The sequence below is a fragment of the Citrus clementina genome, unplaced genomic scaffold (assembly GCF_000493195.1).
Source record: "Citrus clementina cultivar Clemenules unplaced genomic scaffold, Citrus_clementina_v1.0 scaffold_6, whole genome shotgun sequence".
Lineage (NCBI taxonomy): Eukaryota > Viridiplantae > Streptophyta > Magnoliopsida > Sapindales > Rutaceae > Citrus > Citrus x clementina.
The window spans coordinates 18,644,571-18,657,275 of record NW_006262139.1 but is presented as its reverse complement, the minus strand read 5'-3'; the positions used below and the strand labels follow the sequence as shown (position 1 = coordinate 18,657,275).

The 12,705-nt window shown below is 33.1% G+C and overlaps 1 protein-coding gene across 7 annotated transcripts in view; it reads left to right on the top strand.

Annotated features, from left to right (window-relative positions):
* Nucleotides 1-410: 410 nt before the first annotated feature.
* Nucleotides 411-12,705, top strand: part of LOC18039636 — a 32,479-nt gene continuing 20,184 nt past the window's right edge. For 4 of the 7 annotated variants that reach the window (XM_024181603.1, XM_024181602.1, XM_024181601.1 and 1 more), the window contains exons 1-17: nucleotides 411-793; nucleotides 898-1,010; nucleotides 1,088-1,181; nucleotides 1,470-1,513; nucleotides 1,655-1,723; nucleotides 2,310-2,371; nucleotides 3,304-3,478; nucleotides 4,547-4,615; nucleotides 4,706-4,785; nucleotides 5,568-5,717; nucleotides 7,544-7,607; nucleotides 8,039-8,140; nucleotides 9,385-9,570; nucleotides 9,643-9,770; nucleotides 10,549-10,699; nucleotides 12,082-12,177; nucleotides 12,364-12,465. In XM_024181603.1, the coding sequence (XP_024037371.1) occupies nucleotides 619-793; nucleotides 898-1,010; nucleotides 1,088-1,181; nucleotides 1,470-1,513; nucleotides 1,655-1,723; nucleotides 2,310-2,371; nucleotides 3,304-3,478; nucleotides 4,547-4,615; nucleotides 4,706-4,785; nucleotides 5,568-5,717; nucleotides 7,544-7,607; nucleotides 8,039-8,140; nucleotides 9,385-9,570; nucleotides 9,643-9,770; nucleotides 10,549-10,699; nucleotides 12,082-12,177; nucleotides 12,364-12,465 (1,860 nt within the window). In that variant the 5' untranslated portion in view covers nucleotides 411-618. Of the gene's footprint in view, nucleotides 794-897; nucleotides 1,011-1,087; nucleotides 1,182-1,469; nucleotides 1,514-1,654; nucleotides 1,724-2,309; nucleotides 2,372-3,303; nucleotides 3,479-4,546; nucleotides 4,616-4,705; nucleotides 4,786-5,567; nucleotides 5,718-5,914; nucleotides 6,490-7,543; nucleotides 7,608-8,038; nucleotides 8,141-9,384; nucleotides 9,571-9,642; nucleotides 9,771-10,548; nucleotides 10,700-11,321; nucleotides 11,385-12,081; nucleotides 12,178-12,363; nucleotides 12,466-12,705 lie in introns of those variants that run through there. The other 3 variants (XM_024181605.1, XM_024181606.1, XM_024181607.1) reach the window with 3 other exon arrangements.

Here is a 12,705-nt window from a genome sequence, read left to right as displayed (position 1 = left end):
TTTGGGCTTCGGCTACAGAGAATAAGGATATTCATACATATCAAAATACTCTCCCCATTTCTCATTACGGCCATCACCATTTTAAAAACCAATCCTTTTACTTTAAGTTTCCAAAAATTTATCAACAAATCAAGGAATTGTATTGCATGATTATAAAATTTAGCACGATGAAAAATTTTCTATTGCTTGGCATGATAATTTCTTAATAGAAAATAGATAAGGTCGTCGGTGTAGCAAATAAGTCTGTTTTTTTTGTCTTAAATTATTTTATCTTTTTGGGTAAGGGTAATTAAGTAATAGAAAAATTTCCGTGCACTCAAAAATCGAGTACCCGCACACGGGCCCCCCCCCCCTACGAAAATGAGAAGCCCCATATTTTGTTTTTTTCCAAAACTTTGCCCCATATGTTACAAGTTTTTACAAATAACCCCTTAACAGAAAAACCCTTACAAATCCTCTCCTGAATCATCAAAATTCCCTTACACACAAACCCCCGCCATATGCTCTAAGAATCGACGAATGCGATTATGCGAAGCCCTGGATTGTCAAAAATATTTCATTGTTCATTGAAGCCAGCCTCAATTGATCAAAAAAGCTGAGGCTTTTGAATTATTAAGAATGTTCGAACGGCTGGTTCGTCAGCTGCTATTAGGATATCTAGGCAGATACGTCAAAGACATTCAGAAAGAGCAGCTGAAGATCACTCTATGGAACGAAGAAGTTTTATTGGAAAACGTCGAACTCATTCTTGAAGCCTTTGATTATCTCCAGCTGCCTTTCGCTCTTAAACAGGGTAATTTTCTTTTCTTCTTTTTTCTTTTTAAGTTAATTACTGAATAAATAGAAAATTTTACGATTTTTATTGAAATTTGTTTTTCTTAATTTTAACTTTAATAGGTCGAGTAGGGAAATTAAGCATAAAAATTCCGTGGAAAAAGCTTGGGCGTGACCCGCTCATAATTAGTCTGGAGGATGTTTTTGTTTCTGCGTGTCAGCGGGATGATCAAGAGGTAACGTTGAAACCCCCCCTCACATATTTGTATTTATAGTAAAGGAGGGAGTATTGATGTCTCTGTTTCGATGGTAGTGGAGTATGGATGCTGTTGAAAGAAGGGAATTTGCTGGGAAAAAGGCTAAACTTGCCGCAGCTGAGCTAGCGAAATTATCTAGGCGTGTGTCTGGTAAGTTATTTGATCTAAGTTTAAATTTAAATTCTAAAACGTGCTAGTATTTCTGGCTGTGAAGTTTAGGTTTTGCCATCTTTATGGTTTGTATGATAGGTGATCCAGAACTGCATGCTTTTATTTCTTTTCCTGTTATTTGATTATGATTAGGCTAGTGCAAATCTACTTCATGGTTCAATATGATTTTCATCTGTGATGAAGTAAAGTAAACCTACTGTATAGAATAGTTGCGTATTTGTTCATCTTGGAGCATTTGTGCTGATACCTAGTTTTGTCTTACTTCAGATAATTATGCTGGTCAATCATTTACTTCATACATTACAGCAAAGGTGACAATTCTTTGAGGGAATTCCTTATATCTGCTACTTAAGTTATTTTCTCTTATCCATTGTTTTTGTCACTTTTTTAATTTAAACTAGATTTTATTTGATGCATTTTTCTTTCATTGCAACTTCTGTCTTTTACTTCAGGTTCTTGATAGTATTCAAGTGTACATAAGCAACTTCCATGTTCTGTACAGTAATATGAAGCTTGACTCAGTAAGTTACCTCTGTGTTGTACCTTTTGCTGGTTCCTTATTTTCTTTGGTCTTGCATCTTGTTTTATTATTTCATGTAGTAGGTAATAATTCTAATTAATGCAAGTTGAGTTCTTTTGCTAATAGAATTTGGTGTGGTGTTGGAAGTTGGCCAGAGCAGTATTTAGGTTGAAATGATAGAAATTTATCCTTTTGGAATCTTCTTACTGGAAAGTGGAGATTATGTTTGAAAGATAAGAGGGTTTCTTATCTAATAGAATAGGTTTAAAAGATAAGCGGCACACTTACCTTAATTGAATTAGTCTTACCTAGCTTGCTAACCTATTTTCTTTGCTTTTTGAACGTTCAGTCCAGGATAACCATTTGTATTGAAAAGTTAATAGCTTCTTATGTGTGCTCTTGATGATAAACTAATCCTTCATAAAGTATTAAGTATTTGAAAAAATCCATCACTGTATTTTAAAATTATGTACAAATTTTTGGAATTGATATTATTGTTTAATTAAGAGATTAAAAATGTCTATTGTTTTCTTTGCTACCATGTTTTGTGAATAACCTTGAATTTAATTTTTTCATATTTTATCCAGGCGCGGATTGTTTTTGGCTTACAGTTTAGCAGCTTGATGACAATGAAGCAAAATCCGGCTGGGTAATCTTTTACTTCCTTTTTCCATTATACTGCTAGCTTATCTCTCTTTTTCTGTTTTATTTTCCTCACTTCATTGTATTATTTCTGTGAATGAGAAGTTCAGTTAAACAGCTGTTATAATTGTTTTTTTTTGGGGGGGGAGACAAAGTTATGTGAGCCAATATTTATTTTGGGAGGGTAATAGCAGTTTTTGTTTTAATCTGAATTTATTAATCCTTATTTTTCATTTACTCTCGACCACAAAAATTCTTTGATTTTGAACATCTTCCCACTGGTCGTAGCAAAATACTATTCATAGTGAAAATCAAATATTATAGGTGAACATTGAGACCAAGTCCTTGCTATTCATGCCACCAAAAAAAAAAAAAATTGTTGTGATGGTATAATATTAATTTGACGAGACATGGACAAAAAGCATGGACATTCACAACATAGTTTATCAGCACATAAAGATGAAGACTACAAATGTTTGAGACAAAAGATGATGTGAATTTTGACTTGTTATCTCTACTAAATTATGGGACCGTTGGGTACCAGCTCATCTCCTCTCTTTTCCTTTCCTTGCTGGTCTTTGCCCAAAAAAATTAAAAATAATAATAATAAAAACATATTGGGGAAGCTAGGATTTTTGGGATTATGACCTATTCTGATTCTTCTTCATTCTGCATATTTATGATGGCTTTTGAGTAAAGTCAGCAATGACTGACTGTGGGGTAGCAGCATATCATGTGGTGGATCCTATTTGCTGTATTTTTTTTTTTTTCAAATGCTTTACATTTCTGTTTGTATTAAATAGTTCATTTTATTTGTAACTATATATGTGTATGTTAACACATGCATGTGTGTAAACGCACATGCTACATTTCATTGCTTGGAAGATAAGATCTCAAACCTTGGTTCCTCCAGTGCTTTTGTGATACTTGATTTTGCAGATCATCTGGTGGGAGGGCTCGAGGGGGGCAAGTAAACAAACTTGTTGAGATCCAAGGCTTGGGAATCTATTGTCGTACATTCCAATCAGATGTTAATTTGATGAGTTTCGACAACAATGGAGACTCCAACTTCGATCATATATTAAAGCCACTTGATCTATCAGTATCACTGATGGTATGGTAGTTGGACTTGAATCATGCTTCTGCATATGTATTTATTTCATGTTTTTGGCTATCTACCGAGGTATATGGGCCTTTTTTTTTTGTTATTATTGAATGTGTATTTACAATAGTGATAGTTGTTTAGTATTTTATTCTTTTGGAGGACTCGTAATGAAGTCAAATATCACAATGATTTTTTAAGGCTGATTTTGTCAAAGAATTGAAGAGCGAAGGATGAGATTGCATTGATATTGTATTGCATTTTCTTCTTTTTGTTGGGTTTATGGTACTCTTTCTGTTATACTCTTACTGCTTCCTTAGAGAACAAATAAAAAAATTTTCGTGGTTCTTCCTATAGTGGATGCCTTGACAAAGTTTTGCATAACTTTGAATACGTGCTGTCATAGAGTTTATTAGATGTAGCCCATGATACAAAGTATTTATATGTTTTATTTTTCATTATATTAGCTTGGGCTTATTTTTGTGATTTTGGTTGATCTGACATCAAGCTTCTTGGTGACTTGTTAGTGCATTTTTTTTTTTTGAATGAAGTAATATTGATAATTTGTTATGTTTATTTTATGTTGATAGAAATATAGTAAACTGAATATAGAAACTATAATACTACTCAATATCTTTCTCCCATGCATTGCATGTGAATTAGTGTGTTGAGATGACTTAGTTTAGATATTTTGTGGATGGAGGCACATTTTTGGCCGGAATTTGACTACAATCTGTCCTAGAAATAGCAGTTAAATTTTGGAACCGTTCGTTTGCGCTGCTGGCTGTCATAAATTAGCCTAATTCCATGTTTGCTGTTTTAAGCTGAGATATCAACTTTTATTATAAGAAAATTTGTATTCAATGGATTGGTGATGTTGTTTTAGTTCTATCTCTTAGCCATCCATATTTATTCTGGTGAATGTTGGCATATTTTGCATGAAATGTTGTTATCTTTTGACTTTGTAGTGTTGCTTTTTTCTCTTTTTACGGAAGTACTACTTTCATAAACTGCATATGATTGTTATAAAAGTTAACAGTGTTTCTTTTGCAGTTTTATAACGTCTGTCCTTTCATGCAGCTCAATAGGTCAGGGCAGCTTGATACTGATTTACCACAGTATTCTGTCAATGCGGAGTTAACCAAATTGGTTGGTTCACATTTTGAACCATATTCTTCTTTTTGTTTGCTTGCTGACTTCTTATTTAATATTAACATCTGCAACTGTAAGATTCTGTAGGTCTTGTCATTGGATGAGGTTCAGTTGCAACAAATCTTTATTCTATTAGATTACTTGTGCACCAGCCAATTAAAAGAAAAGTGAGTTTTAATATTACTTTTCAGTGTCCTATTTTTTTGCTTTATTGATTTGTTTGCATTGCTTTCATAGTTTTTCTTTAAAAATCATTTTACACTTAGGCTAAAGGTGGCATGACTACGAAATATCTATTGACAAGTTGACGTGAACTGATATATTGACATTTGAGTTGAATTGTATGTTTAGTCATGGGGAATGGGATGTGACAAAAGAAAATGAGAGTGAAACGGATAAGGAAGTGGAAGCTTTGTTAGTATTTCATTTCTTCTTTTTGAATTTTTTTCTATGTAAATAGTATTTAGTTATAGGTTTTTCTGTGGGAAGGGACCAAAACTAGGTTATACCTTTTTTTTTTTATTTTCACCATCGTAACAAATTTGGTATAATGGTTGAGACATTTGCAAAATTTTGGTGTTCAAAGTGAAAATGTTGAAGAGAGACCTTAGGATTGTGTTTTGGGCTTTTGGCCAATGGCATAGGCAGTGGTGTTGAGAATTGAGCTTTGAAATGTTTGGGTATTCGTTTAGGAGGTTATCCTAAGACAGGAGTTTGGAATCTTAATAGTGCAGAAGGTTGAAAAGAGGATTGAAGGATTGTAAGAGGTTATGTCTTCCTAGATGTGGTGCAGCTTTACTTCTAGTGCCATCAGTAATTGTTATGTTTGCATATTTTATTATTTGTTGATCTGTTGAATTTCAAGAAAGGTGTGGTTAAGGTGAAAATATTTAATGCGTAACACTTAAAAGAATGCTTAAACATTTTTTGTTTTTGTTGGATGAGGCAGATATGGACGTTATCGTCCCAGGTATAGTCCTTTATCAAAAAAACCAGATGGTTGGCAAAAATTATGGTGGCAATACGCACAGCAATCTGTTCTATCAGATGTCCGCGAGAAATTGAAGAAAACATCATGGAGATACCTTGCACAGCGGTTGTAAGTAAATTCTCCACTATTGAAATGGTTCCTTTTAAAGGCATCAATCTTTGTGAACGAACGGAATCTGTTTGGTGCTCGTTTTTCCTCCCTCATTTTGATTCAGATGTTATGTTCCACTGGAATTTTGATTTTATATTCAAGTAACAAAAGTATTTTAATTAATGCAAGCCAAAAATATTTGCATTCCTTTTTCTGTTGTAAGCATTATATTAATTTTTTTCTTTTTCTCTAAATAATTTTCTGGAAGCATGCCATTTATCATTGATCTTCCATCAGTCTTTCTTTTGTAATCATGATCATCAGGTCTACTTGCACACAAATGCTTATGATTTTCTTTATTGCTCTTATGCCTCCATAAATTTGGAATTATTTACTGTAAAGATAGAAAAGTGATGACATTTTGTTGATTGCGTTCACAAACATTCAGTTCTTTTAGTTTCAAAGATTTTTGGTCAATGTTTCTATCAAATTGTTGGAACTACATGAGATTCTGATGAACTATTCCTGCTTGCTTCTTATGTGCTTAGAACGATTGCAGATATATTTTGTAAGATAGTTTGGAATGATATGGCATCGATTACAACAGTCAACGCACAATAGCATAGTTAATCATTTGAGTTTTTCCCATTTATCAAAATCATGGGCTGATATCATTATAGTAGAGAACTTCTATTCTTGTGCTAGATGGCTTCCCACAACTGTTAAAGCTGTATTGTAACAATGGCTGAATGTTCCTTTCTGTCAGTTGAGGCTCCACCTATTCACCAAGGTACAGGTCTATGAATGTCAATGTCCATAACTTATGAGCCGGCTTATTATTATTGGAATTAGAAAAATGGATTCTATGGATCAAGTCCATAAATATAGTCAGATGACAGGCCAAATTGAAAAGAGTTTGAACAATTAATAATCAGATACAGAAAACGGCCGAAGAATACAGTGAGGTTACATGGTATTTCCCTGATAATATATGTTTATGCAATAACAAACTACAGTCATATGAGATTGTCTCATATTTGATTAAAAATTCTTATCTGGCTAGAATTATAACAAAGATCAAATATATACTTATTTTAGTTTCAAGACAAACTTTTAAGGAAATATTCTGCGTAAAAAAGTTCTACAGAGGGATGCATAAGGCTGATTCAGTCTAGATTTTGGTGGAAGTATTAAAATATCCCGTAATATCAGAATATAATTGTGATCTAATAACGCCAGATCCTTCTAATCTTTTCCTTCTCTTTGAGTTGCTCATCCACTAAAAGTGTTCTTGTCGATGGTAGGAATGGTTTGTGTTTTTTTCCCTTTTTTTTGGGGGGGGGCACACTTTCTTTCTTAATTTTAATTTTGACTCCACTGCCCATTGCTGTTTCCTCAAGTGTTACAGGTGTTGGATAGGTTACTTCGTAAAAGTTTCTAATTCCTGCCTTACTGTTTAACATCTTTAGAATATGTAATTTTTTATTTTTTTGCCTTCCCATCATGCCATGATAGAATTTAGAACATGCAAAAATTTAAGCAAGTTTCAGTATGCTTAACTGAATGTCTAGAAAGACCCAATTTGTTATGGAAAATTTCGGATTCTATGTTCTTAGTCTTTGTTCTTTTCCCATGAAATGTTTTACTAATGAAGTTGAAATCAATCTGTAAAATTTATTGAACTTGTGGTTATAGCTTTTCGTTTAATGTAGTATAGGTTTAATTTCCTTAAATGACAATCTCTAAAAGTATTTCCTGTCCAGGAAAATTAAAATCTCAGACAATTTTTTGTGTGCCTAATGATTTATTTGCTTTAATGTGTGAATTCCTTTTCCTGATTGCAGGAGTAATCGCCGAAAGTATATCAACTTATACAAGGCTAAACTATATTGTCTTCAACAAGAACAAGTAACTTTCTTCTTCTTTTTCTTTTTTTAGGTTACTTAAATTTCTATTTCTTTTTTTTTTTTCATTTTTGACAAACATGGAAACTTGTATCAGAAGGGGAGGAGGGGACAAACTTACATTTCTAATTCATAAAAAACTCTAATCTGCTGAAAAGCCCTCAGGATTAAGGAAAGTGTTGGTTGTAGTATGTCTCAGGTCTGAATTTTCCTGATAATTTCAAGGAATCTGTTCAGCCTATTTCCAAATTTAAAGCTATTTCACAATTGATTTAATTTTGTGACTCTTTGATGCTATATGATTTTATTTTTTTTTGGGATTTATCCACTTTTATATTAATTTCACCTCTCAAATTTGTTGTTTTACCTGTCTGGTTCTATGTCTAGATCTTATTTTTTATTTTCTGGTTTATCATTTCAAATTGTAATTGCTAGGCAATTGATGAATCTGTTGTTCGAGAATTGGAGCAAATGGAGAAAGAATCTGATGTAGACGATATCTTAAGTTATAGGTCAGCTGCTGAACGTGAGCTGCAGGTTTGAATACTTCTGATGACTGTCACTGTCATAGAAATCATATTAGTATGTTGTGATTGGATTTTTAATCATGTTTAAGATTTACCATTATATTCAGGTTGGATATCATATTTAGCAACGTAGTTGGGAGGCTCTTGTGGTGGCAGCCTTCTTTGAATTTTCCTGAACTTCACTGTGTGATCAATAAAACTACAAATTTTTTTGTTTTTTTGGGAGAAAAAGTTAAGTAGATTGAATACAAAAATTTACAAAAGGTGAACAAGATGTCCACTAACCCAAAAAAAAGCCTAAGAATTTACAAATAAGAGAGTATCTCCAAACAGATAGAAAGCTCTTATCTTGGAAGGGCAGAAACAGTATCAACATCTGAAATAAAGGCAAAAACCTTTCCCCCAAAAGACAAAAGCTATCTCCCTATTTAAATGTATGAAAAAGAATGAAGTATCTTGAAATTCCTTTGAAACTGAGGCCGAAAGAGATGCTAGAAACTGAGTTCTATCCGACCGGGAATTGACATCTTCCTCTCTAGAATCCCCAAAAATTCTTTTGTTCCTTTCTAGCCAAATAACCCATAAAGTAGCCAATAATACTCTTGCTTTTGCTCCTTTAGCAAAAGCTGACACATGTTCAAAAAGCATTGAAACACGAGTTTGGAAAGCCCATGAGACTCTAGCAGCTTGAAATAAGGTATTCCACAAGCTAGATGCTACTTTGCAGTGGAGAAAGAGATGATCAGCAGTCTCTTCGCTATTCTTGTGCATAACACACCAAGGAGGAGCTAGATCTAGATTAGGAGTCCTTTTCTAAATGATTTTAGCTTTGTTAATTTGATCATTTGAAAGAACCCAAGCAAAAAGTTGTACCTTACAGGGCACATTAGCTTTCCATATAAAGTTTGCTGGCGAAAAACTACTGAATGAGTAATCATCTCTCAACCAATTGAAGTGCGATCTACAAGTAAAAGTGCCTGATGATTCAGTCTTCCATACCCTTCTATCTATACTCATTTCATCAATAAAAACATTACCCAAAACAGCCAGCAGATATGAAAATTCTTCAATTTCTCTCTCTGTTATATCCCTGAAAAAATTTAGATTCCAATTCCAGGATAAAGGGGATGAACCAAAAACCATTCTAGATTTGATGGAGACAATATGATCATGAGTCAATCTGTGTAGTCTTGGAAACAAGTCACAAAAAGGAACAGTAGTGGGTTAAATTTTGTGTAATTTATGTATATGCAGGAAGTTGTATATTCTTCAAATTCAAACGTGGGAATGAATGGTGGGGCTGAAAAATCTCGAAACGATGAGCGTCTATCCAGTAGGTCTGGTGGATGGTTGAATTGGCTGTCCCGAGGTATGCTTGGTGCTGGAGGGACAGACGATTCTAGTCAATTCTCTGGTGTTGTCTCTGATGAAGTTGTAAAGGTAGCTGTCTTTTAATGTTTTTAGTAGTCACAATTATTGCTTGAGAAAAACTAATGACTTTGTTTTTTGCAGGATATATATGAAGCAACAAAGTTTGATCCTCTTGTTTCATCTAGTATCGTTGCTGATGCAAATGATAAGTTCCACACTTGTGCTATAAAATTGAGCATTGCCGAAATTTCTGCAGCATTGCAAAGCAGGTATGTTTGCTCATCTTTGTCACTCTTTCTTGGTGAAAAGTAGAACGATGGTTGTTACGAAGATAACAATATTGGTCAAGTTTATTTTAAAGACATTAATAGCTTTTTCTGAAAAGGTATTAATACAGTGAATCTAGTTAATATTTTCATTATGTTGTTTTCTAACACTAGGTTTAACATGTAGTCTTTTTTAATATTAAGTAATATTGCACTTTGAAAACTGGGAAATTTGCATGCATAATTACAAAAAGTTGTACTAGAAATGCTAAGATGTGTTATTGGTGGATGATGAACAGGACCTTAGTTTCTGAAGATATTTCAGCTTCATTTGATAGTTTAAGATTCAGAAGACTAGGGCTGAAGTGCCTACTTTTGCTGTCTGTATAATGGGCAAATTAGATTTATGTGGGGTATCGTATACATTGGATGACCCAGTATCATGTTTATTCAGAGCTTTGTTCAACTTTGACATCTGTGTTCTTTCTGATATTTATGTTTTCTTGTTCTTTCTGATATTTATGTTTTCTTGGGCTTGATATTTCTCTGTCATCTACATTTTCTTTATTTATCAAAGCTGGACAACTAAATTATTGTGTACACATGATGACTTTTTGCTCAACAAGATGATTATTGATTTACGAGTAGTGCAAGTCATATCTGGTTGGTTGTTTATCTTTATCTTTCATGTTACTTAATAGTCTTATCTGTGATACTTTTGCTGTTTTGTCTGATAGATATCTGTGCTTGATAAATTATGATTATTGTACTCCCATTTCAGGAATTCCGGTGAAGAAATTGCTAAGCTGATTCTTGAAGGAGCAGTTTTTGATTGTAATATTTGGGAAGAATTGGCAAATGTTATTGCCATTTTCAAGTCAGTGAAGATAGTTTTTCCACGTAATGAGAAGATCATTCTAGTAGCGGGAGAGGTTTGTATGCTTTTATTTCATCAGTATAAGTTGCTATTATTCATGCATAGTTTTGAAAAACTGTAGACGGTTTTGTTTTCATTTTATTTTTGCTAGAGATCTTGTATGGTGTGCAACATAACAAATTCCTTATGGTACAATCTAACCTGCTTTATTTAAAAAAAAAAAAAAACTGCTTCTGATTTTCCTGCAAGATGCGTAAGACTTGAGTTTAAAAAATTAACATTCATCTCTGTCTATGGTAAAGCCAAGTATTTCTTAAATTACTCATTTATTTTCTAATCACTTGGAGAATGTAAAAGCCTAACTAATAGTTATTTGGATTTCTAATAAAAGTAAAACTTACAGTTTGGATTCTATCATTAAATTAAGCAAAATAGCAGAAATTTACTAAACCAGTTGTTGATTAAAATTCAGTTCGGTGTCTAACTAATAGTTATTTGGATTTCTAATAAAAGTAAAACTTACAGTTTGGATTCTATCATTAAATTAAGCAAAATAGCAGAAATTTACTAAACCAGTTGTTGATTAAAATTCAGTTCGGTGTCTATGACTTTATATTATCATGTGCCTTCTTTTCTTTTATTATCCAAAATGGTTTTATTAATAAAGACTTTTATAGGTAGTGTAAGTTGAAAAGCCATCAATTTCGAGAACTCAAGCTGCAGGCGAGGCCCTGAAATGGGTAATTAAGTTTTAGCACATCCTCTCATGTGTATAGTTGGATTCAAGCTGGATGTGGGGTGAAATCAAAATGACAAGCCCATTCTATTTGTATTATTATATAAGTAATAGAATGAAGATTTTGTAAGCTTAGGATAAAATATCATTCGGTTAAATTGCTCTGATCCCATGTTAGAACACTTTTGATCCCATATACTTCAGCTGAGAGGTGAGATATCAATGATAGTACTTGAGTTTTGACCATAAAACTAACCTTACTTAGAACTGAAACAAAACTAATAGATAAAAGAAGCAAGCTGCCAGTGCCAATTTTAAGATTATGAACAATTCTTTGACTGATAGATATAGAGTTTATATGCCAATGAAATATTACATCAAATATGGATGTTAATTTGAAAGACATATACTAAGAAATAACCGCTTCTGCAACTTTTGCTTGAGGTCTTGCTGCTTTTTTGTTTTGCATGATTATTCTTGTTAGAGAATGGTTGCCCTTTTTTTGAGGGTGATCATACTCAAACAGTTCTTATTCGTTATTTGCTCTCCATGTTTTAATGGATATATGATTTAAGAATATCATTCAACTAATCTAGCTGAATTTTGCTGATAATAACACAAGTCAATTTTTTTTTTTAATTCTCAATAACTTCTGTGCTTTCTTTATACAGTGAAGCATCTTTGATTTACTATTTTTGCAGTCGTGTACAGAGGAAAATGCACTTCAAACTGATCAATCGTTGTTTCGCGTACAAGTGGACGTGTCACCTAAGCAGGATGTTGAAATGGCAGTGAAGGTATATTTACCTTTTGTACTTCCACTCTCTTTCTCTATCTCTCTCTCATATTTGGGATAATTTAGTGCCTCTTGCTTTGGTGCTCCCTGTCCTTTTCTTTCAATGAATGACAACTTTTTGATATAATCCTGCCAATTTCAAGATCCAGTATTTAATAATTATTGTATTCTTAACTTATGTCTTTAGGTGATGGTCCAACCACTTGAAGCTATCTGCGATTCCGAATTTTTTCTGAACATCATGGACTTTTTGACTGTATTGAAGTCTTTCAAATCTCTGCCTGAAAGGGTGAGTGTTCATGTTCATTGACTGAGCTTTACCATTGTATAATCTCTTTTAACTCTATTTGTATCTTGCTTGTTCTGCTGAGGCATTAGCTTTAGTGATTTCTTATTGATGGCTGTAAAATATGATCAATTTCCCTTACATGGTATGCCCTTTTCATTTTTAGTTGCCATTCTTTTTCACAAAAATAATTTTTGATGGAACATCAGATTGCTTGACCTGCTAAATATATAAAAGAAAAGG